Source organism: Lichenostomus cassidix, chromosome 1 (assembly GCF_008360975.1).
Source record: "Lichenostomus cassidix isolate B80296 chromosome 1, HeHo_3.0, whole genome shotgun sequence".
NCBI classification, from domain to species: domain Eukaryota; kingdom Metazoa; phylum Chordata; class Aves; order Passeriformes; family Meliphagidae; genus Lichenostomus; species Lichenostomus cassidix.
Window position 1 is genome coordinate 23091195 of NC_139479.1, and position 27308 is coordinate 23118502.

At 35.2% G+C, this 27308-nt stretch overlaps 1 protein-coding gene across 1 annotated transcript in view; it reads left to right on the forward strand.

Annotated features, from left to right (window-relative positions):
- The window catches only part of MYO16 (myosin XVI), a 293290-nt gene that overhangs the window by 128851 nt on the left and 137131 nt on the right, over positions 1-27308 (forward strand). Inside the window, exons 14-16 of the mRNA XM_085052748.1 lie at positions 3383-3488; positions 5367-5484; positions 11617-11764. Coding sequence (XP_084908874.1) covers positions 3383-3488; positions 5367-5484; positions 11617-11764 — 372 coding nt within the window. The remainder of the gene's footprint in view (positions 1-3382; positions 3489-5366; positions 5485-11616; positions 11765-27308) is intronic.

Here is a 27308-nt window from a genome sequence, read left to right on the forward strand (position 1 = left end):
TCAGTCACTGGGAGCAAGACTCACTGTCTCAGATACTCTAAAAATGGAGAAGAAATAAATTATTTTGGCCCCCAAAGTGCGCAAGCTTAGTCACTCTTGCCTGGATATATTTTACTACATTAATGGGAATTTGGAGTAGTAATGCTCACTGTTTAGGGTAGTACAATAAGAGATTGGTTTCAGAAGTTCATGCATACCTGTTTTCCTTTAAATGTGGTGGAAATCTTACATGAGCACATTCTCGAGCAGCTTTCTAGCATTTCTGAATGTAAGGTTGGTTTTTTTTTTTGTTACGTATTCCTCCACTTCTGAGTGTGCTACCTTTGGTCAGAATTTGAAATGAAATGCAAAAAATAAAACCCTGTCTTTTGTATAATCAGAAATTACATGCTCCTTACATGTTTTATTATATTTTCCTTAAACAGTTGAATTATAGAATTTCTCTATACTGGGATTGTTGCTTAACAAACAATAGTAATACAATAATGATCCAATGCTCTGAAATCATAAAGGTATAAATAAACTTGCCTAATATGTAGAAACTAAAGGTAAGCAAGTACTTCTCAGTACTTGCAGAAAGTAATTGTTAAAAATGGCCTGGGGTTGGCTGTTTTCTGACTCTTATACCTGGGTTTCCTTGTTTAACTACTTCTGTGTGATGGTTCTGTCTGTCCATCTCTGTCCCCCTCCATCCAATAACATTTGTATGTCTTGTGTTTTTTGCTTCTCATGACTTTGTATTTTCACACTTTCAATTTATCTTTTTCCTAACAAATTTCGATTTTAATTTGCTTTTTCAAAACCGTAAAAAGTATTCATGAGATTTGAAGATACAATGATTAGAGTTGTAATTAAGGTTGTATTAACAAAAATATTAATAAAGTAGTTGTACTAAAGAGGCCCTCCATCAGGTAGTTATAAAGGAAAGCTGAAAAGCCAAAAGAGGAATAAAGTGAGAAAACTTCATAGCCCTATGTGAGCATAGAACTTCAAATTCTCTGTTCACTTTCCTTTCCTTTGGAGTAGACTGTTTCTAATTTAACCTTTTTTATCAGTGAAATAAGCCTTCTTTGTCTGTTCCATAATGCCTTCTGAGGAAGTTTTAGTGCAGAAGAATGCTTTTCTGCTTCACTGCTAACTTACTCTACACCTTGATAAGGCGGTCCAAACAAAAGTTATAAGAAACCAACATTCATATTGTAAATTGCAATTTGAAAAATATAGTGTTGAAACAGTTATTTAAAAGAGAAAACCGGAGTTGCACTCTGAGCAGCACTAAATTGCTAGAGCAAAAATATTGCAGATAATGGTGACATTGCAAAAAATTTTCCTCAACCTCAAATGAAATGGAGTAAACAAGATCTGGTCAAGCTGCCATCAGCCCACCTCTCAAGCATGTCAAGATCTCTAGATGGCATCCCTTCCTTTCAATGTGACGTTGTCACCCCACAGCTTGATGTCCTCAGCAAACTTGTGCACTAGATCCCACTGTCCGTGTCCCTGACAAAGATGATGAACAGTATTGGCCCCAGTAGTGACCCCTGAGGACACCACTCATCTCTGGTCTCCACATGGACAGTGAGATGTTGAGCAGCACTCTTTGTGTGTGATGATCCAGCCAGTTCTTTATCCACCAAATGGTCCATCCATCAAATCTATGTCTCAGCAATTTAGGGACAAGGATGTTGTGCAGGACAGTGTCAAACACTTTATGTAAGTTCAGGTAGACAATGTGAGTTGCTCTCAATGTGAGTTGCATCCACCAATGCTGTAGCTGTAGTCCTGGCATAGAATAGAGACTGCCTGGTGCCTAGTTTCCTGCATCTTCTGTTTTCCTCTTTTTAAAAACACATGTTAATATGTGCCTTTATATAGAGAGCAGGGACTTCACCTGATTGCCAGGATTCTTTAAAAATGGTGGATAGTGGCTTAACAACTTAATCTGCCAGCTCCCTCAGGACCCACAGCTGAATTTCACTGAGTGCATGAACATGTAGCCAGGTTGCAAACCATTGCATTATTGGACCATAAACCTCTTACTGGTGCCAGTAGGAGTTTGACGTCCAGTGTCAGCCTCCACCTTGTTATAGAAACATGGACAACATAGACAAAAGCAGTTTGACACATCACATGTAGTAATGACAAGATCTGTCTTGTCAGGTAAGACAGACGTTTACCAGGCAAACAATAAGATATTCAACAAAGCTGCATATATGTCCCGTGAGAGTTGAATGAGATTAAATGGTGCATATCTGAGTATGAAGTTCTTTTTTGTTCTTCCCTCTTTTGTTTCTTCCTTTTTAATTGGTTTCTCCTTTGAAGTGATGTTTGAATGGATAAAGCAATGGCCAGACAGATACTGTATTTTGCTGCCTTCTCATTTTCAGAAACTAATATACACAGATAACAGATTGACCAGTCATCACATCCATTGTACATGTGAAAAATCTGACTGGCTGTTGTAGGAAGAGTCTTTTACATTTGACCCAGTGAATAAATCTGGTCAAGTGAAGGAGGAGCATCAAATTACATTTTATTTGGTTTGGTTGTCTGTAAAGAAAACAATGTCTTATAATTCAAGTAAGAAATTCTTACATTAATTTCTTATTTAGCGTTCGCTAACTTCGTCCTTTCCATCTCTTTTTTCCTTTTCCTTCCCTCTCCATGCTTAAAGTGCACCATTGATTTTGCTTCCTTCCTCCATCCCACCACTTTTCTGTTGTTTCTTTTCACTTTTGTCATTTTATTGCCTTTTGCCTTTTTTACTTTTGTCACTTTCCCCATCAGAGATTCTCAATTTTTGAATATTTATTCCACATCACAAAGAAATCACAGTGATCCAGATAGAATCACTAAAGTCAGACTGTATTGCAGGAATTGGGCAAGTTGTAAAATCAATCAGCTTTTTCTTTTGCTTCCTCTTCGTTTTGTGTTTTCTTTCCCTTCTTTCTATTGTATTCTTCACTTTCCAGTTCTTCTGATTCCCCGTCATTACCACAGCAGTAATTTTCCCATCTGCAAAGAAAACCAGGCAGCATAAGTGAGCTCCTTAGCTGGACAAAAGATAAAGGAAAACATCGAATCTGTGCTATAAATATCTTCAAAAACGCTTGAAAGCATTAGATTTGATTGGTTTGACTTGTGGTACAAGACAATGTGTCTTGACAGCTCTGATAGCCCTCATGAACATAGACAGTCAGTCAGTCTATCTCCTATGTTCTGTTCTTTATTTGTCATCCATAAACCTTCTGTTATTTGAAATGAAAGTTTGACGGAGGTACCTTAAATCCATTCAAACAAAGCTAGCAGAGAATATAAATAAGATTTCAATTGTGAAACTAACAGTGATGCCTCCCTCTCTTTCTTGCCTGTCATCTTGCAGTGGAGAAAGTGGTTCTGGGAAGACTGAAGCCTGCAAACAAATAGTGAAACACCTCACTTGCAGAGCCAGCTGCAGCAGAAATACCTTTGATACAAAAATAAAACATGTAAGTAGCATTCTGATCGCTGAGTGGAACGAAACAAAACCTTGGCCTCTTGGATAGGCAGAGATATTTGAACTGTAAGGAAAAACGTGTCTTCTCTGTAGAAATTAGTAAGTGGCTTGTTTTCACCTTTGAAGTCAAAGAAGTTTTTTTGCCCTGAATGGGAATGGGATTAAGCTCATATTGATGTGATAAGAGTAATCTCAAAAGTGTAGGCAGTTTTATTCTTGTTTTGGTGACTTTGAAAATCAGTGTTGCAGTGAATAGAAAACATTTCTGTGATAAGGAACTGTTTCTTAAATATTGAATTAATTGTCTTCAGTAAATAAGTAAATTTGCCTGTATGGTGTGATGATGCTTTGCTGGGCAGTATAAGAAGTGTTGAGACATCTCAAGTAATAGTATGCAAGACAGGAACTGTAAACTTGAAGGAAAACTGAAAGAACTGAACAGAGTTGTATGGCTAAATAGTTGTTTATTAAATATGTCTAAGAAATAGATAAGAGTCCTGAATGTTTGTTCAGTCATGTTTAATTTCCAAAATCTGTATTTCCATATACCCATATTTAATTCTCTGTAAAGGTTCATACTGACATTTTAAATTAAGCTAAACACTGGATTGCCAATTGAAATTCTTTTTAAAAATTACCTTTCCTGATGAAATTTCTCATCTGAGATCTCAACTCAGAGACTTCTATCAAAGCGTCTTAATCAGTGGAGCTGGAAGAGAATTATCACAAAGTTTAGTTATAGAAAGATCCTTTACAACTAGCTTAGATGGGATATCTGGCTTTAGACAGTAAAGGTAAACGTATCAAATCTCACCCATAGGAAATAAAGTAGAGATTTTAATTTAAGTGCCTTTTAAGGTGCCTTAATGAACACAAAGGTTGGGTTTCATTCCTGCTGAAGTTATGCACAGCACTGTTAAATTAATAAATATGCAGAGGTTAAAGCAAGCGCTGATTTAGTCTAAAGAGCAAATACATCCTAAACAACACTACCAGAGTGGAATTGGAACAAAAACTGAGCTGACTAGTTTTCTGCTGCCACCTACTGTACAGATGGCTGGTTTAATTAATAATTGTGAAGGGTTTGAGTTTTAGAGTTTCTGACTTTGTGATTTGAATCACATGTTATCCATGCCATTCCCCAGCTAGGTCATCCATCTTCATGAAAACAGTTATGTCAGAACCACAGTGTATATGGACCACATTGCAATCAACTTCTAAGGCTGCATAGAGGAAAGTTCTGAAGTGAATCTTCAGAGTGCAAGGAGTGTAAGCAACTAATTATACGCAGAAAAGCTAAATACAATGGCTGTGACCATGAAAGTGTAACATGGAAATGCATTAGTGAGACATGCCATAAAAATTTCTGAATCTATTTTTTCAGCAGTTTTTCACTAGTATAATCCTGCAGTAATTCTGTTTGAAATCAGTAATTTTTGCCATTTCTGACATTGTATAAAACTTGTAAATACCTTTGTTGGGTTATCAGTATTGACTGACTGTAACTTCATAAACTGTCTGCAAAGATTCTAATATTTTTGCTAAGTGTGCCAGATTCAGGATATGACTCCAGTCACTCATATCCAAACTACTGGTAATGACACAGCTCACATGTGCTGTCTTCCATTTTCACTCACAATGTTTACTATTCTGACATTGCTTTTTTTAATGTATTTATTTTGAGCTGTCTTACTTTAATTTCTATATTGGAAAAAACCCTGCCAAGTATTTTTTTTAAATTCCAAGGTGAAAAATGGTCTTTCCCCTCCTCACTCTCCCTTTATTAATCATGAGCCAACCTCACTAATGTTTCTTGAAATATCTTCCTGTTTATTTGCTCTCTTATTGCTTCTTTATGGTTGTTTTGCAGGTAAACTGTATCTTGGAGGCCTTTGGACATGCTAAGACACCCTTGAATGATTTTTCCAGCTGTTTTATAAAGTATTTTGAACTACAGTTTTGTGAGAGAAAAAAAACATTAATTGCAGGTAAATGTCATTTAATCTGTTAAATTTTATATCACCCACAGAGTGTTAGATCAGAGATGTGCCGTATATAGAACTGGACAGCAAGGGCTTCAAAGTTTGTGAAAGAGGCAGGGGAGGCTGGGGAGTGTCAGAAGAACAGGTTTCGTAGCATGTGAATTGATCATTTGCCAGGAGTGAGCAGTGCCCTGTTCTGAGCAACCACAAGGTGGCAGGGAAAGACAAGAAACAAAACGACACCAATGAGTCCTCATATTTCTAGGAAATCATGTTTCTCTTCATTTCACAGATTAACAAACTGAGAGAGCTGTGTATGCAACGCTGTGAAATAAGAGAAACAAAGGGATTAAGTTGTGCATTTTTACCTAATATTGCATTGGGTATTTTAAGTATCCCTTAAATTAGTGAGTGATAATCTATGTAGTGAAAAAATAAAACCCAAGTATACTCTGTAATACTGAAATTGGAAGTAATTTAATACAGCTTAGAGCATCTTTTAAAACAACTAGGAATTATATTGATGTTTCTTCTTGTTAGAGTCAAGATAGTGTCAAATTTGTTCCTCCTTTCAGGATGAGTCTTCTAATCCCTAGTAAGCATTCATTAGTGAAAAAAAAATACAAGAAAATTAAGCAAACTTTCAATTTGATTCTGAAAACTCTGCTCTTCAAATGCAATTAGAGAGAGCTTTCATTGCTTGTCCACATAGGTCATCATAAAGCTACTCAGTGTCAAAGCAAGGCATGTCTGCAGAAATAGGTACACACACATACAGCTTCCTGCTTGCATTGTTCTTGGATGGACAAGTTGTATGGCAAGACACACTTTTGTTCCAAGTAAATTAGATTCTGTTAGATAAACATTTCCAATTTGTCTCCTTTTTTGTAATTTTAACTGTTGTTATGTTTTTGGAAGAGTTTCCTAAAAAAATTCTTTGGAAATATTTCATAGTGGGAGTTACATTTTCTTGAGACAATTCACTATACTCCATGAAATATGACATTGTCTTCAGGGAAAATGTCACTGCATGGGAAATGACTTACACTTTTTTCTGGTTTGTTTTATCATGACTGTAGGATAATTGGAAAGTAAATTCAAAACTAAAAAAGTGTGATTTTGTTTTTCATTTATAATCCCTTGTGGGAGGAATGCAAAATTATATATACATTATATATATGCAAAATTATATATACATTAGCATGGAACAGCATCTGAGTTGAGTTTGTAAAAATAAAGCTGAATCCCCCAAGCTAACATTTTATAAATCCTTTGTATAATACATATTTATTATGATTATATTGTGTTTGCAGGATGAGGGTTTATTAACAGCTTTACCCAGAATTGCCAGTTTAATTCATAGCCGTTGCTTGTGACAGAATCAGTTCACCAGGTTCTTGTGTCAGTTTTCTCATACTCTAATTCTGTGTTTTCATCATTCTCAAGCTGTAGGCATTAAATGAGAAAATGTAGGTGTAGTAAGAGCCATTAATAAATATAAACAATTTATCTACTCTACTATTCCCCAATTATTTAACCATAGTATCATTATTCTTACCAAATCTGAAATAGCCAAAAGTTACATAATTTACAGTCAAGAGTGACAAGCTTTATTACAGCAGTAGGTTTTATATTTCTGAAATTTGCATTTGTTCCTGCTGTTTGATTTGCATAGTAGATGTTGCCTTTTCTAGGCCACTGCTCAGCATCACTTCTGAGTGAAATTGTCCCAGATTTAGTCCCCTATAAATGAGAAAAGTATCAGGCATGTTGTCTTTGGCAGGTTTAAATTCCACCTAGTGATTCTCTGTATTTATTTGGAAGATCATTTGCAGCAGTATTTACTGTCTTTCACTGTTTAAATATGAATGAAAAATTTAAATATGCAGAGCACCTGATTTTGCTGAGCCATGATTTTATAACTCATTGGTACTAACAGGGCTAAATGTGTCTGATTTGTAAACAAAAATCCAACTGACACTAGACTGCCTTCATCGAAGGGTTTAGGTGGTTTAAACTCCTCCACAGACAGATCTCACTGGTGGAGATCCAGAAGAATTTGCTAAGGGAGGGACATGCAACGTATGTGTGTACGCTTTATTATAGAGGGCAAGCTCAAGGTAGCACTCCTTGAGTTTTGAGTGGACATCAGTGAAGTTTGTGACAGCTTCTTCTTCATGCTGAAGTTCTTTTAGACCCTGGAAATGCTCTGACTTTTGTCACATAAGGTTTATTCTTCTAGCAGAAAGTTCAATGCATCTAAATAACAGAAATATTTCCCCATAATTTTCATTGTTAGATTTGATTTGATCTTTAGCATAAATTTGCCATGATATTTTGAAAACAAGGATGGAGCTTTTGAGTGTGCTTCTACTCAAAACCAGTACAGATATCTGACGAGGTTTTATTTAGTAAAAAGTCTTATATTAGAGCAAACACTTAGAATAAACTACAAGCCAGTGATTTCATTCTAAAATAAATTCAGAACTCAAAGATTGCTCTTCTGGGCAAAAAATTAATATCATTCTTAGGGAAGGATTTGCACCCACAACATAGTAGTAAAAGACTGATTTTTTTTTTTTTTCCCCAGAATAGTACTTCAGGTAAATTGATTTAAGTCATAAGATGAAAATTAATGCCTCCATAAATTTCCTCAAATTATTCAAAAACAAGCTTAGGAAGAGAAAATAAAGCCTGAAAAACTTATTCTCCAGATTTTCTGCCTTACTTTTCAGGCATTGGTTTTTCCAGTCTTCACTTTTGAAAAGCATGGACTGATTTTTTTTTTTTTTTTTTTTTTAAGTTGCATTGAAAATGGACTGACAATTTTTCTTGTCTTTAGCAATAGCCATGTTTTGGACAGCATGGTTTTTGAGAAGGAGCAATGTAGTTTCTAAGAATGTGTAGCTGGAAGACAGATTTCACTGGTGACACTTTCAATACAGAATCTGCTTGCTGACTGTGTAGCTGCTGAGTAGATCAAGTGAGCTGTTAAAAGAAGTACAAATTTGTGTCTGTAAGCACCATTGTCATTGCACAAAAAATTACAGACTTCACTTTGGAACTCTATTATTTTCTCCCTTTTATTTCACACATAGATTAACAAACGTATTTCACATTGTAGGAAAGAGTACTACCATGAAAAATTCTCCTTACGACGCCTTTAGCACCATTAAGATGGTGCTATGTTTGATTCTTGCTGATTGGAAGCTTGGATTTTCTTAACAGCTCTTCCCACTGCTGGAGATGCTAGTTGAGATGAAATGTATTTAGCCTTATCAAAGTGCAGGTGACTTGAAGTACTTGGAAAGGGCTGAATTAATTTGTGTCATCTGAATAAGTGATGTTGCCCATCATTAAAGTTAAATGATAGATGACCTTTGGTAACATTTTTCCTGCTTTTATTAATCAATGGATGTTAAAAACACCTGAAGTGGTAGTTATGAAAGCCTTAGTGAAGAATATTGCACACAAAAATGTGATTAAAGATTTGCAGTGGAGTCTCTTCAATTTAATTGATGGTTGGATTAGTTTTACTGAGAAATAAGTTACAAGCACAATAAAAGATGGAAATTATCCTTCAGGTTCATCTATTCTGTTTTACCCCTTAGGAATGGCAGCCAGGTAATGATTGATTCTGATGAAAGTGTGTGTCTGGGCCAGTCCTGCCATGATTGCATTGCTTCAATTTATAATGTGTTGCAGTTACTGAAGCCAGAAACATACATGATTTCCCAAGTGTGCCTTTTTACTTCCTTCACAGGTTTGGGATTTTTAGGGTGGTTTTTTTTGGTTTTTTTTCTGAAGTGTAGCAGCAGAGAATTAGATGGATGATGGACAATTTCTCATAATATAGATTCCATAATAGCAATTCACCACTACATTTTGTAGGATGATTAAATGGGCCAGATTGTGTCTCCTTGGTTCAGCAAGTCAGAGGTACAGCACCTCTCTGTCAGTCCTACTATCTCTTACCCAGAATCCCAGGCATGGTTTTGGTTGCCAGCATGTGTCAGGCCATGTCTGTGCTGTTACATGAAGAAAGCATAGAGGATGTCCCTGGCTAGTGTACCACTGACCTTCTCTACTCCTTGACCAGCATGTGTCCAGGATGGTTTGGCCTGTGCAGAGTAGTTCTTTGAGAGGCCATGCAGTTATATTTAGTTCAAGGACAGAATTTATCTGCTGAGATCTTTCTCAAAACAATATATTCAAGATTCACCCATTTAGTTTCCCTCCAGTCTACACTGTCTTTCAGCAGTATTTTCAAAGGCTGTGCTCCCTCATATACACAATTTCAAGTAACCTTAACTTTGCTGTGTTTAGCTCAACAGTATAGACAGAAACTTAAAGAACTTCAAAAGATGGGAAGATACTTACTTGGAATTTAAAATAAAATTACCAGAGAAATACAGATGCTATAGCAATAACCAGCCTAGCACTGAATGAGCTGTTGTGGACATTAGCAACTGTATGGTGACAGGAACATGGCATTATGCCTGCTGGCCTGGTCATTAGACTAATACACCTACTGTGCCTCTGATACACATTCTCAAACTGCATAACTTTGCATTGGTTGACACCTGTGAGTCCAAAACTGGTTCTGAAAATAATGCTTTCATTCCAGCCAGCTCACAAAAAGGTTAAAAAAAAAAGGAAAAATTTTGAAAATACATGAGTGATATGCATTTAGACAACATACTTACTGTGCTGCAGGATTGCATGCACCAATATTTTCAATCACTATATGTTCAAGAATTACTTCCAGTTCATAAAGGAAGGAATCCTGGATGAGTTGGTTGAAAGCCAGGCTATGGGAAGCTATAGTTTAATATTCTCATCTGCTTACAAGGTTTCAGAAGTATAGCTCCTCCATTGCTGAGAAGTGCACCTTATGCTTTAAACTCAATAGTCTTTTGCAGGATGAGGATGCTCACAAAGACTCTGAGAAAGCTCTGCAATACTTGATATATTGAAAAGCCTAAAGCTGCAGCAAAATTGACTATGTCCATGTGGTGGAAGTGCTCAGTTGTGTATGAAGAGACTTCCTTCTGGTCTTTGCACCACAGCTGGTATTTAAGTCATGATGAGATAAAGTATGCCAGCAGCTGGGTAAGTGGGAACTGAGATCAGGTTCCCACTGATTGGAAAGGCCCTGACCACTAGCTGCAGTAGGACCTTCTCCTATTCTCTTAGTCTTTTCCATCTGAAACCACATGGTGATGTACTCCCAGGGGAGCAGTGAAGAGTAGCCTGCCCAAAACAGAGGTTGTCCCTCTGTCTCTTCACAGATACCTCTAAAATGCCTGTTGTCTTGTGAACAGGTAAATGGATGTGGGGGCTCAATATTTCCTTTGCGTCTGTATTTTCCTCTTTCAGAATCTTAGTGGGTCTGGGGTTATGTATGATCCTGTAAAGTGCAATTCTGTAGGCAAGGCTCACTCAGATTCATCCTCCTTCACCTTCCCAGACTGTGCTGATGCACATGGCTTCTCATTTATCCAGGTCATCATAGCATTTCTGAGATGCCCATGTTTCCTCAGGCTCAGGTTAGTGAGCTTGTTGATAACCAGTTCTGCAGAGGATTTGTCTCTTTGTAGCCATCTAGAAGCTAGGTGGTAAATCTAAATTATTAGTCTCTGTGTTCTTGATTACCAACAGAGAAAGAAGAAATGCTTGCAAGCGTGTTTCTTTTCAAGAGGTCTTGAATCTCTCTCCAGTCTTTCTCTTTCTTCTCTTTCTCTTTAAGAAGGAGGCTAGGATGGATGGCAGTGCTGAGATGACTGCACTTTGGTGTGATGGCTAATAATTTATCTCTTAGAAAGTCTTGCCAAGTACAGCAACTGGTGTAAACCCAACATCGTTATCTTTAAAATTAATTCATTTAATGGTAATATAAAACAGTAAGGAAGGTAATATGTTTGTTCCACCAATTTTAATGGAATTAGGGCTTTTAATGTGATTTATGTAGAAAACCATGGGAATATGAATGGTAATATAATATTTTATATGCTCCCCTCAGATAATTTTATAAGAAATATTATTTATTCTTAACTGTTGTAATGGTGAATGGTTTAAGATATTTAAGTTTAGAACAATCAGTATAATGATGAATTTATGTATTTGTTTCTTAATCAGCTAGGATTTATACATACATGTTGGAGAAGTCTCGTGTCATTGTCCAGCCTCTCAACCAGAGTAACTTTCATGTTTTTTACTTCATGATGGATGGGTTGTCTGCTGAAGAAAAATACACCCTGTACCTCAGTAATTTGTCTGCACACAGGTAAGAAAACAACTTTATATTTAGAATTAATAGTTTTCTTATTTTAATGCCTCTCTGCTGTTGAGGTCCTTCTTCCAACAGTTAACATTTTTCTCCCAACCTTTCAATGATCTCTGGCATTATTTATTGTGGAGTACCTGCTCATGAGAATTCAGTTCTGAAGTGCATTTGTACTCTCTTTACAAGATCAGTTTTATATCCATTGGAATTGATGCCTTAAAAAAGAAAAAGAAATTTATTAGTTATTTTTCCATCTTATGTGGCCTAGAGTAAGTCTATTGTTTTTTGGTTTTTTTCCTCGTGAAAGGTTTGTTTCTTAAGGTAAAAACTGGTTTACTTATTTATAATTTTCTTATGGAATATGTTGATTTTGATGAAATGTCACTAAATGTAACTAATTTTCATTTTGATATTTACTTTGCATCATATTAGTAAGAAAAACAGAAACTAAAGTTTTTACTGCTTTGAACCCAAATGTAGGATTCAAAATCAAACACCCAGAATTATGTCTTTTTGTGTGATTCCACATGAGCTAGTTGTCTTGGCTCCCATTTGCTATCAAAGGAGATTGAGTCCCTACTCAGCTGTATATAGAGTTACTCATAGATGTGTGCTTTGAGTGAACTGAACTGTATTTGTGGCTTCATAAACTCTGCTGATTACATGTACTTTATTAGTAAGAGTTTAAATATAAAGAGCTGAATATAAACATCCAAATGTAGTGTGTCTAAGGCTTAATATACTCCAAATGTTTACTATATGTGGAAGTTTTGTGAGTTTTTCAGGAAATTTTCAGGAACTATCTCAGAATTTATTAATTCTGGTTATTTTAGAATGAAAAAATACTCCTCACTTAGGTAATTTGCCTTTTATTATTCAGTCTTTCCTAAGAAGTGTCACTGAAATTAAAGAAGCCTTTTCAGTATTAAAGATCTCTTAAACTGACTACCTTTAAAATGAATACAGTAAGTAACTGTAAAAAGACCAATAGTAATTAAAATTATGTAAGAAGATGGCTTTCGTTTTTCACATCTAAGCCTTTTCCCCATGGATTGTTTTCCTTCAACTTTTTCATCTTCCAGTCTGGCTAGTACTTGAATAAAATAGCAGTTCTAGATTTAGGACCTGTAAATAGAAAGACAGCATATTAATTTTTTGCAGAAAAAGGCTTCCTTGATTATGACTTTTTTCTTAGACGTCTTCAGACCACCATTGTGTGGTAATGTTTTAAGCTGTTATCATTTCTGTGTTATACAGAATAGCATACGGCACTAGAGCTGAAGAAACCTGAGGCTAAGTTTCTTTGCTAAAAATTATTCTCTTCAAAGCAGGGGGAAGAAGAGTTAAATTCTATATTTTAAATCCTTTGACGACTTTGAAGACCAAAAGTATTCTAAGTTCCTGATGATTGCTTTATTCCTCTTCTAGCACAAGTTTTTTGGAATCACTCAGTTCAGAAAATGAAACAGTTTGAAGTCACTTTGCAAGAAGCTCAGACAGGAAAGAACTTAGCATAAACCTGAATGATTAGATTCACATGAACAGAGCTTTATCTGATAAGATATCTGATAATCATCCAAAAAGAGCAACATAGTATTTCTAAATAGATGGCTGAACATTGCAATACCAAAGCATTAGAAGTAATTTATAGCTGAATATTTGCATTAACCTGTTTTTATCAATAAAGCTTTGCTTTGCCTATGTCAAGTAGATTGTATCTTGTATTATTGAGAGTGTTTGGGCCAAATTTTTCTTACCTTAAACTCATGAGTGCAGTACTTCAGTGAGATAGATCTTTCTCATCTGATAAAGTTAAATTAGGGATTAATTTCTACTGCATCAAACCCACTCATGAAACAGGAAGGCAGGATCTGGCCTCTTTTATAAGTTCATTATTTCTGGCTTAGTCAAATTTTGATGAGATCATATCATTCTGGTAACATCCATAAGTGAATTTTTCATTATTTTCTTTAAGCAAGTCTAATCTTGACTCTAACAGTAAAATTAACTAGATAAGAGTCCTTCTGAAACCTTCAGCAGGATGTTTCTGCCCAGCTGTATTTTTGATATTTTTTTCTGTTCCTCTTTGCATTGTTTAATATTGCACTTTTTTGTAGAAGATTCAACAGTCTTAGTACAAAATGGCTATTAAGATCAGAAAGTAACAATATTTTAATATTGTTTTCTTAAGCCATTGAAATATAAGAAATGAGACATTGATTTTTTTTTTTTTTTTAATTCTCAATTTAGATAAAAATACCACAAAGATTTAAGGTAATTTTGTGAATACTGGTTATTGTTAGACTTGATGCTGTAAAGGGTGAGACATATTTAGTGTTTTATGTAGTATGTAATCCTGGATTTAGAGTTAATGTAAATTGCTAAAAGGGGAAATCCCTCCCCTTTGGGATCACTAATAATTTCTTTAAGGCTGAGGTTTCGCCCCATTGTGTAGGGGAAATAGGTTGTAAATCTCTGTGGTTTCATGCTGTCCTGAGAGGGAGCTTGAGCTCAGAAACTTAAAAGTATGTTCTTGCAAACATTATAATTGCTGAGGCACCATAAGAAGACAAATAGTTGGACTCCTTCTATTGAGCCTACATGCAACTAGGATCTTAAAGTAGCTACCATTTAATCTACATGGAGAGGGATCTGAATTAATACATCCCTCATCAGATCTGCATGTGGATCATGATGGATAAAGACAGAAGTGATGGCTGAAAGGTAAGATAATTTTTCAGGACTGAGCAGGGAAAGCATGTCACAAATGAAAAAAGAGTCTCGAAAGGGCAAGTCAAAGCTTTTTGATTGACAACTATTCCCATGTGTTCTTTACAGAATTCAGAAACTGATTTTTATCAGCAGATCCTTGATTGAAAAATTCCATAATTTCTGTTAATTTACTGTGTTTCAAGAACTTCAGAACTTCTTATTCTGTACACTGTATTCTAGTGTAATACAGAATTATTGGAAATATGAAGTTATATTCTCAATTTGCTCTTGATTTGCTCTAGGTTTGTTTTTTTTTGCTGGGTGCAATTACAGTCCATGACTGTGAACGATACTTTTGTGATCTGTGAAATTCAGCCTCACAATAAAAGTATGTACAAGCTTTTCTAGCACATTTAGTTTAGCCTCATAATTACACTAGGTGCTACCTTACTGATGAATCTTGCAACCAAGGTGAAACAGAGAGCAGTAGGAGAAGTGACAGTGGTGATAGACTGGTTTTAAATGGTCTTCAGCTCTGGTGAAGAAAGGATAGCAGAGAAAAGGAAAGATCATAATGATAGGAAAGAAAATATATGGGGGAAATCTTGCAGAAAAAGAGTAGAAAGACCTGCTTTTGTTGCTTTGAGCCAATTGTTTCATATCAGCATTTCTATTTCAAAGCCGTGACATATAGAACAATGTAAAAAATGTCTTTGTGTAATATATATATATATATGTAAGGTACTCAGACATACTGTCATTAAAAATCACGTCCTTATAGTTGTATATTTATATTACATTATATAGCTCAAGGCCACTTAAATCTAGAAAATTATTTCAGAAAAGCTGGTGAATTTGAGAGCTGTTTGACTTCACGTCACCATTTTCAGTTTAAACAAGGTTGCTACTTCTAATGGATTGTATTGTTAAAAGAAGTGAATAACTTCAAGCTGGGGAAAATGTTAATACACACATTCATGCAAGCTGAACTGTGGTCAGGGCATGCATTTTTTTGTATTTACATTGTCAAACTGCTGTTCCCACATGTGTAAAACTTTCCTTTCTCCCACAGAACAATGATGTGCACTGCACTGTTTGCTCTCTGCCTGTGATATTTCTTACAGCCCTTAAAAAACAGTGAAACTCTTCTACACAAACAGATGTAGATCAGTTCATGGAACTGATGTATCTTCTTTTACAGTTTTTCAGTGGAGGTGCCTTCTTCACTGTCAATAAGAAAACTTGAATATAATGTATAAAGGAGTAATTTTAGTAAAGTGAATGAATTTCTTATTGAAGTCTAAACTGGTCTGAACCTTGATCACTGAGCAAATAATTTTCCATTCTAAATGACAAGGGTGGTCTTCCAAAAAAAGGCTTAAAAATTACATTGTGTTAAAGTAAATGGAGTAGAAAGGATCCCAGTAAACAGAGCCTTATGTATGTTTTTTGTGTGTTTCCAGTCATCATCTTTTCTAAGAAGCACTAATACAATGTGCTAAAAATAATGATTATTCTAGTAACATCCATATTGATCCCCACTCTTTCTTTCCCTTATATATAAGAGCTTAAGATGTGAATTTTCAATACTGTGAATAGCCAGTTACCAAAAATTTCCCCTTTTCAACACACTCAGGTGGCAGCCTCTCTATTTTTGAACTGTTGTCGATATGAAGCCATGAAGACAATGCACATTTCCATACCTTTTCTCTTTGTTTTCTTTCCTGGTATCTTTGGATGCTTTTTCCCCCAACTATTTGATTATTTTCTCATTAAAAATGCAACAGAAAGAAATTATAATCTTGAAACTACCAGTTTTCCAGACCTATGCCATTTGTCTGCAGACCTTGCTGTGGTAGTCTAACAGTAAATTCATAGAGAAAAGTTGTATGGATTTGGTTTTTTTTTCATTTTGTTGCTTGTTTGGGATTGTTTTTTTGTTTTGTTTTGTTGCTGTTGTTGTTGTTTTGTTGTTGTTTTATTGAGTTTTTTGTTGTTTTAGTTTGGTTTTGTGTGGTTGTTTTTGTTATTTTCCCCACATAATTCGAAAAATATCCATTTTAGGGATGTTCCAGTCCTCTGATGTTTCCATGCTCTTTCCTGGTATTCAAAGCCTAATAGATAATTTTTCTTGTAGATATTGACTTTGTTTTAAACTTTCAGTACAGTCAAAAGCTCAGTTCACAGAGGTGATTATACAAGACCATTTTGATCCCTTTGCTTCTCAGTTGGCCTAATGCTAATATCTGTGTATGATGACTCGAGGAAAATCCAAGCAAATGTTAGACTTAAGCTGCAAAATTAGTTGGACCTAATTGTTGTGAATGAAGCAACTAGATCTGTAAAAGTTACATCAGGTTTTCTCATCCAGCTGGAATGATAATTTCTGTATGAAGTGCCAAGTTACATCACTTTATCAAACTGTCATTAGACTTTGTGTGATGAAACTCAACATAAGTTAGTTGTACCAAAATTCTGAGTCTCACCCCAATAAAGCCTAGTGTTGAGACACCCTGAAGTTCACTGTTGAGGATCAACTTAGTTTTAAAATCCTGCTGACAGAATAAAGCTCTAGGCTGTCAGGAAAGGGGAATTAATTGTGTTTAATTTTAGGAGGAAAGGAAATATCATACTCAGAGGTTCCTCTGCTGCATTCCACTTTTCTATTATGGGTAGTATCAGGACAGGAGGAGAGAGAAGCTATGGCAGGAGATGTTAGGTTCACCATCCCTGCAGCTGAATGGCCATGAAGGTCAAGTCCTTCTTCCAAAGAAAAATCTCTTAAATTTAAAACAAGCATTCAAGTTCTGGTTGAACAAGTAAAGTTATAATTTTGTTTGTTTGTTTTGTACAGGTTTTCCTGTCCTAACTTGATTACACAGAGCACATTCCTTTTCTCCAAAAAGCTTGCATTTTAAGTCCATTAACACTTATAAAACAGTGCAGTGGTACAAGTTGCTCAAGCTATGTATAGTAGCATGCCTGGAGAGCAAAGGGTATAAAGACTTCTGAAGCACACTTGGCAATCTTTCTAAATAATGTGGTGCTGTGAAGATCCAGTTTCAAACACAAGGGAGATTTTAAAAAAAAGGGAGTTAGGTCTAAGTTATTTTTGCTGGAATTTGTTTCAGTGCAATAGGTGAATATGGATAGGTGAAACCCTAATTAAAAAATAAAATAGTTTGGGTTGTTGGTTATTTTTTTTAACTGCTTGGTAGCAAATAACATCAAAGTTATACATGTCCATCAGTTTACATCTTTCTGATATGATTTACTTATATTTCATCTATCTAGTGAAAAGCTTTAACTGTGAACATTTGTTTCTTGACTATCTTCATGCAATTCTGCTGTGAAAATCTGATTTGCAATGAGTAGTACTATTTTAAAGGCAAGATCTGTAGGTTCCAGATGTAATGTGGCAATTCCATTTACTTAGATTCCAGCGAGGTCTGACAGCTAAACTAAACCAGGCTTGTTATCAGGAAGGTAATAGAGAAAGATGTAAAGCAGATAGATTTGTCTGAGATTCTGGAGCAGATTTAAACTTGTTTCAGCAAGTTTTATACCTATGTAATCTGGAATATTTTCAATGTCAAAGAATTGTCTAAATTTTATCTCTCGTCTTTTGTGCTTTTTTTTGTTTGTTTACTTCTGCTGCTTACCATGTATTCTTTCCCTGTTTACACTGTATTTACTGATGTCTGAACTTTAAACTGATTTCTTATTTGCAACTGAACCGTCTTTACTGCATCTAGGTCATGTGCATATTCCAGCAAATTTTGCTTTCACATTGTTCTCTTTAATGTGTTTTTCCCTGCCCTCTTATAACTTCAGCCTCGAGTTCCTATTTATTTCAACTGATTATAGCCTTTATCCGAATACTCTTACCTTCTTCAGGTTTCCTTTGTTTTCCTCATTCATGCAGGTTTTCTGAGCAAATAATGCTCATGAGATTATTCAACTTGGTTTATTCTTTATGTGAGCAGGAATTGAACCAAATGGAATGTCCATGTTTTTGCGGGGTCTTTTGTCCTTAGCTTCTTTTTCTCCTCTTGTTCTTTCTTTGAAGCTCAGGCTCCATTAATCTCTTGGACCATGATCTTCAAGCATCAGTGTTGATCTTTGCACTTCAAAGAAGGAAGTGTGGAGAGACAACACCAGTAAATGATTGATGAGTGTGATTTGTTATGCTGGATTGTAATAATCTTGACTAACTCAGTTTTATTCAGGATGGACACCAGAAGGCATTTTATATGTGTATTAAGGTACAGCTTTCACGTCTCAAAGTGATACTGACTAACTAGAACTAGTTTTATCTAAATCTAATGTAACATTTCACAATACGTATTTTCAGACATATCTGAGATTAAAAAATAGAATGGAGTGTAAGTTTGGGGATTTTTTTTCACTCAATATTGTTTTTTATAAAAAATATTCAAAAATAATGATCTTTTACTCTATGGTCTATTTTTTCTTATTTATGCGCTTCACTCTTGTATGGCTAACCTTTAGGTTTAGTCTCTCATATTTTAGGCTTAGACTGCCATATTTTAATGAAAATTAGATGGAACCCTAAGGAGGCTATTAGTGTACAGAAGCTAAGAAATTTTTCAGTGTTTTTTAGCAGGGGAAATATGATGACTGGACCATGTAGACTTAACCTTCCTCCTTAAGATCATCACTGTGCATGTTAATATTCAGGAATTAGCTGACAGTAAAGTAATTGTTAAACTTTATATACAGCGTCTTTCTGAAAATTAACTCTGTCTTAAACCCCCTTTCTGTGAGACATTTGTGGATAGTTGTGTCTTACCAGATATATTATTTAGGAGGTTGGCATTGCAATTACAGAATATATAATCAGGATCACAGCTTAGGTTTTCAAAACAAAACTGAAATGGTAATTTTTGCCATCTGCTTTATTTTGCAAATTAAGTGGTTATTTTTCTATCTGCGGATACCTGCACCTTGAGCATAAGGTATACTTCTATGTTATAAATTTTGTTTCACAATATTTGTTTTGAGTATCTGGCTGTGCAGTAGTTTTGAGTAGTTTATCCTGAGTTCAGGGTTAGTTACATACACACCTACACACTTGCATTCTAATTAAATGGCAAGATATCCAAAGTGTTTTTCTATTTGAAAGCAGAAGTAACTTAGCTTTGGATTTTGATAATTATTTTATTTATTCCAGTTTCGACATTAGCAGCTTTTAATATTACTGCTTTATTCCCAAAGGATACTTTTAAAAATTATACCTCCAGTGACGTTTAACAATCATTAACTTATTTGAAATTCAATAATTTTTATTTAGCAAGGTAAAGGTTGTAAAATAAGTCTGAGACTTAGCTCAGGGTCTTTCTCTGAGGTCCCAAGTGGAATTATTATTTGTCTGGCTTTCAGAATAAATGCTGTAGAAATTCTGCTTTGTTCAAGAGTGTAAATCTGAAACTCATATTCCTCTGGGTATTTTCATTCATTTGATGTTAACAATCCCCTCTTCATTGTATTATTCTTTGTACATATTGATTGTCTAGTGGCAGAGGATGTTCAGTCCTCCGTTGGCAGACCCTGAGAGGCAAAGAAATCATTCATTTTGATTACCTCTCCTTTCAACAATTGTTTTTCTCTCCATCATAATTCTAACAAGCTGAACCTGTAAAACTATGTGTAAATTAGCACATGATGTTTTCTCAGGAATGAATTTTACATTTATAGTGGTACAGTAGAGCCAAGTATTCCCTGTATTTCTGTGTTGTCCTAAAGGAACTCAGATATCTGATAATATTTGGTAATTTACATTCTCTTGGTATCAGTTTGAAATAGAAAAAATTCCATCAGATCATATAAAATTACTCTGGCTTTTGCTTTTTATTGCTCTAGTCAGTTTACTTTTCTGTGTTTTGTTTTATTCCACAAACTCTCATTTACTTCATTTAACTTGCAGTGATACCATTTGATATTTCTTTAGTGAAAGAGGCTTTGTCTTATTCTTGTCCCTTTTGGTGTAAGCATGATATGGAAACTGGTGCAGAAAATAGAAGAATACTCTGTCTTTCATGTCCTTTCATGGCATGAAAGCTAAAGAGTAGGAGGCAAGAAAAAAAATCTGTTTAATTCAAAAGAAAATAAAACTTGGTAATTAAGAGCACTGGGATATTTAGAGTCTACTGTCTTAATTTTAACGGGAAACTATTCATAAAATAAAACATTGTTTAGAATAAATTCCTTTAAATGGGGAAAGCAAGTGCAAAAATAAACATAACATGTACCAGACGATTTTCCAATTTGTTGTGAATTCTGTTAATGAGTATCTTACACCTTAAAGTTTCTGAGTAAAGTTCAACCTTTTGTTAGAAAAAAGGACATCTCCAGAGATGTATGAAAATTACATATATATATATATATTCAGGTTACATATGGTACTCTGTTGAAGAAATTAAGTGTTGACTATTCAAGCAGCCCACCAGTATTTCACATCAGGCTGAAAATGAATGTAGCTCCAAGGGGTGAAATTGCCGTAGAAGCCCTAGATCAAAAGTAGATGTGATTACTCACTTATATAAATGGTGGAAAAGTTAATTTGGCTTTTACATTCAGTACAAAATATGTCTCTGCTTTTTTCTAGGTTGCTAATCATCTCATATGTGGCAGGAGATTCTGTGCATTCAGCTCCTGAAACCTCTTAGCTATTACATTGCGTAAATCTCGTGTGATAACACAGTTCTGCAATTTATGTTTCGAAAGTCACACTTAGAGTCATCCTGATACAATTACTGTCTATGGATTTCCAGTGAGGAATGGGTCATTTAGGAAATTATTATTGACATATGGAACCCCCATCATTAAACCGAGCTCATCTCAGTGTTAGATCTAGTGGAGATGATACCTCTCACCATTGTTTGAACTTGCTGTCTTCACTCAGCTCCCCGTGCTGCCATGTATTTTTCATTGCCCTGGTTGCCAACTCTCTCAACTCTCTCTCTTTGATCAACCCAAATTGTAGCATAGTTTTCTTCCTGTAGTTCTTTCATTAATCAGAACTCAAAATTGCCACTACTCTGAGGTTAAACCTAGTTGTGTCAGATTAATGCCTTCCACAGTTTCCTCTGATTCCTGGATTTGCACAGTATTTTCTGTAGTTAATTAGTGAAACTGAGTTTTTTCTAAAGCCTAAAGGTAACTGATTAAGATGTCCTGAATATGGTAGTTGAGTGCTAATGACCAGAGGATGTCAGGATCTTAGTTTTATACATCTCCGAAGAATGGCAACTCTATCATTCTGTATTCTGAATTTATTTTATTCAATATTATGCAGGACAGAATGGTGTGTAAATATCTTTCAATGAATCACCCATCATGATCTTTGGAACTTTTTAATTCTATGTACAGCTCTTGTCTATATCCAGTTAGTTTATTACACATCTCTTGGAATCATGGCACAAAGTGTATATATGTAAATACAGATATATGTGTATGTTTATATAAAATGCACCCATACAGTAGCCTACTGAACCAGGGAAAGCTGTATTTTTACCAGACCTTTGCAAACAGTACTCTGGATCAGACAAGAAGACATGCTGGGGAGAGCTCAATAGGTCCAGAGTATTTAAGGAAGAAACACATATGAGCTTCTGGATTTTGGACTTAGGATCTTAAAGACCTTTTCCAGCCTAATGATTCTATGATTCACTGATTTTGATCTGTGACCTGTCTGTGATAAAAAGTCTTATGCTTGTCTAATTGTAAGTTTAAAAATTTCTTGAATAATAGTAATATGGGTGAGAAAAATTGCTAGAACAGATGCAGTTTGCACAGAGATATGCAAATCAAAAAAGCATTCTGAAATACAAAAACTTTTTAAGAATTTTCCACCGACTAAAATGATAGAAAAGGACACTGAAACAATGTAGAAATATCATTTGACAAACAAACTGTATTTGTAACCATAATTGCAGAGAAGTGTATTGTATGGCTTCTGACAAATGCTGGCACCTTCTAATTTCTGCTTTAACCTTTGTGAAATTTTAACCTTATCAAATCATTAAATTGATTTAAATTAGTTTACCAAGCTGACATTGCAGCTTAATATTAAACTTACACAATAATGACAGTGTTTATTTTGTTGCTGGTATACTGACACCAGTTTCATATGATTTGTTTTCAACCAAGAAGAGGATTATAAAGACAGAGAAAAGTTCTAACCTCTTGTAAAAATAAGTCTGTGGCCTCTCACTGTAAACATTAATGACGAAAATAATAACAAAAATAGGAAAATAAATAATTTAGTGGAATAGTTTGTTGAAAAACAATTGGAAACTGTCCTATGTCATTAAAATTTTCTGGTATTACATAAAAGACAGAGAAAGTCTGTTGTATAACCCTTCTTTGATACAAATATTGCCATTCTGGTCTAGTGGGTGGCATCCCTGCCCATAGCAGGGGAGTTGAAACTAGGTGGTTTTTAAGGTCACTTCCAACCCAAGCCTTTCAATAATGATGATGATTCTATATGTTTTTCTATTGAAATCGTTGTTCACTTTAGGTTTTTATCACTTTTCTGTTTCAAAAAGAGATAGGTTAAAATTGGTACCGCTAGTGCTTGTACATTTTTATCCAAATATTTCTGAGTATTTCTTTGTGTTTGCTTCTGTATAACTCATGTCATTCATTTAGAGAAATCAGATTTGTTATTAGAGATGCATCTGTACTTCCTTGTAGCTGCAGTCCTTTCCCCGTTCTCATCATGCTCTCTGATATTCCTTCGTCAGTATATTTTCAGCTCCATTATGCATATTTGCCACATTTCAGACCTAATCCTCTGTTCAAGCAGGACTCCTAAATTAGGTATTAATTAAGAGAAATGCAGCAGCATCTGTGAAAATATGTCCTGTGATGAACTGAACTTCAGTAGTATGTTATGGAATTAGGTGGTCCTTTAAGACATAACTGGAACAAATGGGAACGTCTCAGATTCTTTGGTTAGGTAGTTAATTCTGGAGCCTGTTTTTTAAACATACAATTACAATTCTCTTCAATCTGTTCCCATTCCTGCTTCCCATATACCTTAGGGGAGAAAGGACTACTTTGAGGCATAATTTATTCTATCTTTCATCATCATCTCCGTTTATTTTTTACTACCTTTTAAAAATCTATTTGTTTTAATTTTTTTTTAGAAAGCAATGTGTTTGAATAAAACCTAGCTTTGCTGATCCCTAGGTGTAAAATACTGTGTGGATTTTAGCAATAGGGCTCAGCAGGGAGTCTCTTTGTCCTATTTGGACACACAAATCATGGAAGTACTCTAAATCTTCACATTCTTGTGCTTTAGGAAGGCAAGTTAATTTCATACAGTATAAAGTCAGTGTAACTTCAACACCTAAATAACCTGCTTAGATGCAACCCTTCAATCAAGAGCTCAGTGTGCAACCTCTGAGGTTTCCTTCAAGTTTGCAAAGTTTCTGTGTCCTTGGTACTTTGTGCCTCATGAGAGGCAGCAGAAAACACTGTGGGGGATTTGATTTCTGAAGTAGTTAATTTGTGACCTTTCATCCACCGTCATTTTACTGGGAGGGCTGAAAAGATGTGAGAGAAACAGGCACATGCATCCATCCTGTTCATATTTTGGACTGTCCTGCAATGCATTTGGGACAGAAATGGGTCCTGAGGCAGGGGGAAGAGCTGGTCTTGCTGAGCATGGGAGAGCAGCCAGGGATTCTCCATAACTGAACCCTGTACCCAGCATCATGTAGCTTGGTGGCTGTGTGAAAAGCAGACCCCTCTTCTGACATTGAAGGAGTGGCAACTATTGATTGTGATTGTTGATTGCTAAATAGATAACATATATAAATACATGTGAATTTGCTCAATTTACAGTTGCAAAGAGAATATTCTCGCTTTGTAGAAAAAAGTAAGTTACAACAAAGTTTGGTACTGCACCAAATCGTATTTGTGTACTGTGTGAGACTCTCTTAGCCCATGAAAGGTGAATACTTGTTACTGATTAATTAATTATATCACTAATTCTAAAACCACTTTTCATTATATTTCCCAGTATTTCAAATGTCACTAGAGTGACTAGTGACTTGGGGGCCCATACCTTTTATTTTTTACCAAATGCTTTAATCTTACTGTTCAGAATTATCTGTTTAATGTACATACCTGAATACACGTGGTCATACCTGCATATACAGGAAGACAGCTTCTTGTAAATCAGCTGATCTGAAACTGATTAATGAACTACAATCAGTGGTTATATGAAATAATTTTAAAGTATATTATCACTATTTTAACTGGATGCTAGTACAATTTATAAGCAGGTCCCCAAAGCATTTTTTATAGTTTTGATCAGATACTGCAGCTCTTAACCCAGTAAACTATATTTAATGAATCAGCATTTTAAAAGTAGCAAGTGCTGGTGGAGGAATGCCTTTGAGGCTCATAAACTTCATGACATCTGCCTGGCAACTAATGCCAAAGTAAGCCTGAACACAGGAGTACAAAATTGCTCCAAGTTGTAGGAGCAAAGTTCAAACAATTTTTGAAGCATTTGGTGAAATGGATTGGACCAGTTTGCACTTGCATGAAAACTGGGGTATTGTTTTTACATCTTCAGCAATGCTCTGTATTTGCTACTTTTTCATCACCATCAGCATTGTGCTCCTTACTTAATGTACACCAAGCTTCAGAATTACATTTTTAGAGTGATAGTTCACAGAATTACAGTCTTGTGATTCTGTCCTGTAAAATATCTGAATCATGAATCAAACAAACAGTTCAAGGTATACTGTCTGTATTAATTCTGGTATTACAATCAGAGGGGTGAAAATTTCTATTTTGAGTCACTTCTCTTATGTATTCATTTTTTTCTTTAATGGAATAATTCCAAATTTAAATTTTTATTTAATTTTAGGAACAGAATGCTTCTCTGATTTCAACGTATTCCACAGGATTATCAATATAATTAGGGAAAAAATATACCTGATTGTAGCCTTAGGCATTTTGAGGATACAGACCAAAATGTATTTCTTTGTTTACCATTTTAATATATCCACTGTCTGTAAAACTTACGTACTTCATAGTACATATAGTCTTTCTTACAGAATTATTTGAAATTTCGTCTTATAACTTATCAAGGCAAAACTACTTACGGAATAACACACAGGCTAATATAAGCTTTCTATGCTAAAATCAGTTTACAAAACACATATGTAACTTGTTATTTTGTTAGTGTAGAAAACTAAAAATAAAAGTTGTGTTCTGGCTGTCATCAAATCTGTCTACAGTGTTTAGTTAATTAATATTATGCTGATACCTTATCTCTTGACATTAACAAAGCTATCCAGGTTTTTTTTAGTGCTGCTTTTGGTGCTTTATTGCACGAGCTGCAAGCAGAAATATGTGCACTTAAATGATAAGCAGTAACTCCAGCTCAGTGCTAGAGTGTAACAAGTTTCAAAGGGTATAAAATTTGTTCAAATTCCAGTAGGTTTAAAAACTGGAGACAAAGGAAAAAAAAAGGCAGTAATACATGCCCTTTTCCCCGAGATAAAAAAGCCAGAAGCTATTCATTATCATGTTCTGTAAATGCCGTTTACTTCATTGATGTCAACTGTTTTGCTTTGTCTTTATCTCATTCTTGTTTACGTATCAAACAGTGCTAAGTGCAAAGCAGCTTTTGCTAACAAAGCAGAATACATTGTCCTCTCATATTCACATGAGATATTTAAAGAAATAAAAATGTTTGTTGAAATTTCATATTTTGTGAGTTTGTAAACACAGTAGAGATTAGTGGAATTTATTTTTGAAAGGTAATGGCTTGGTTTTATATACTCAATACCCTTCATCCCAGCAGTTTTTAAAACATTTTTTAAAAAACATATGCGAAACTATGAATTCATTAATTTTCAGCCTGGTCAAACATCCTTAAGTTTAGTTATACCTAAATTGCATCTTGGGATTTAGTAAGCAGTCACAGGAATAGCTAACCTTTTACAAAACTTTGATGTATTTCAGAGAAAGGCTTCACAGATATTTAATATGAGGGCAGTAAACTGACCTAGTTTTAAGAAAACTGGTTTTAAAATGCTTGCATTTTGTCTGTAACTAACCCATATCTGAGATATTATGATTTTTACCTGAAGTTAAAGTAAAAATTAACTGATCTGGTAGTGTTGAATTTTTAGTGCTGACCATTGTGATTAATCTGGGCTACTGCCCTGCACTGGATGGGAAGAGGAATGGGGACTGCAAAGGAAAAAGCCATACGCCTTTCACATGATTGTGCAAGTACATGGTTCATTGGGCAGCACTAATAAGGGGAAGGAAGGGATTTAGCTTGTTAATCCATGGTTCTTAATACAATGTCACATTAAATGACACCCACAACATGCATATCGATTGTGTTAGAGCTGGAACCTGATTATGAATACTGCTTCCTCCTCCTGTGACATTCGCTCTCTGGAGAATTTTCAAGCAACAAAGAATCAACTAATGAAGATTTTGTAATAATGTTTTGGTTAAGACTTTATACAAAGACAAGTAGAGGCAAAAGATAAGTCTGTGTGGCTCATTGTGAAGTGTATCAGAGACACCCCAGATGGTGCTGAGCAGAAAGCACCATGGCTGTGTTGGGGCAGGGGCTCATCTGAGCTAAATAGCCTCACTGTGTTTTCTGCACTGTGCCTGGGTCATACAGTTACAGTTCAGGAATGTGTGTATGTCTTTGGAATCTGCATTGCACAGTGTAAAGTAAATGTAAGATGAGGTTATATTAAGGCCAAGAAATTATGTAAGCAATGCTTGGGAGATCTTAAAGTCCTGGTCTCCAGTA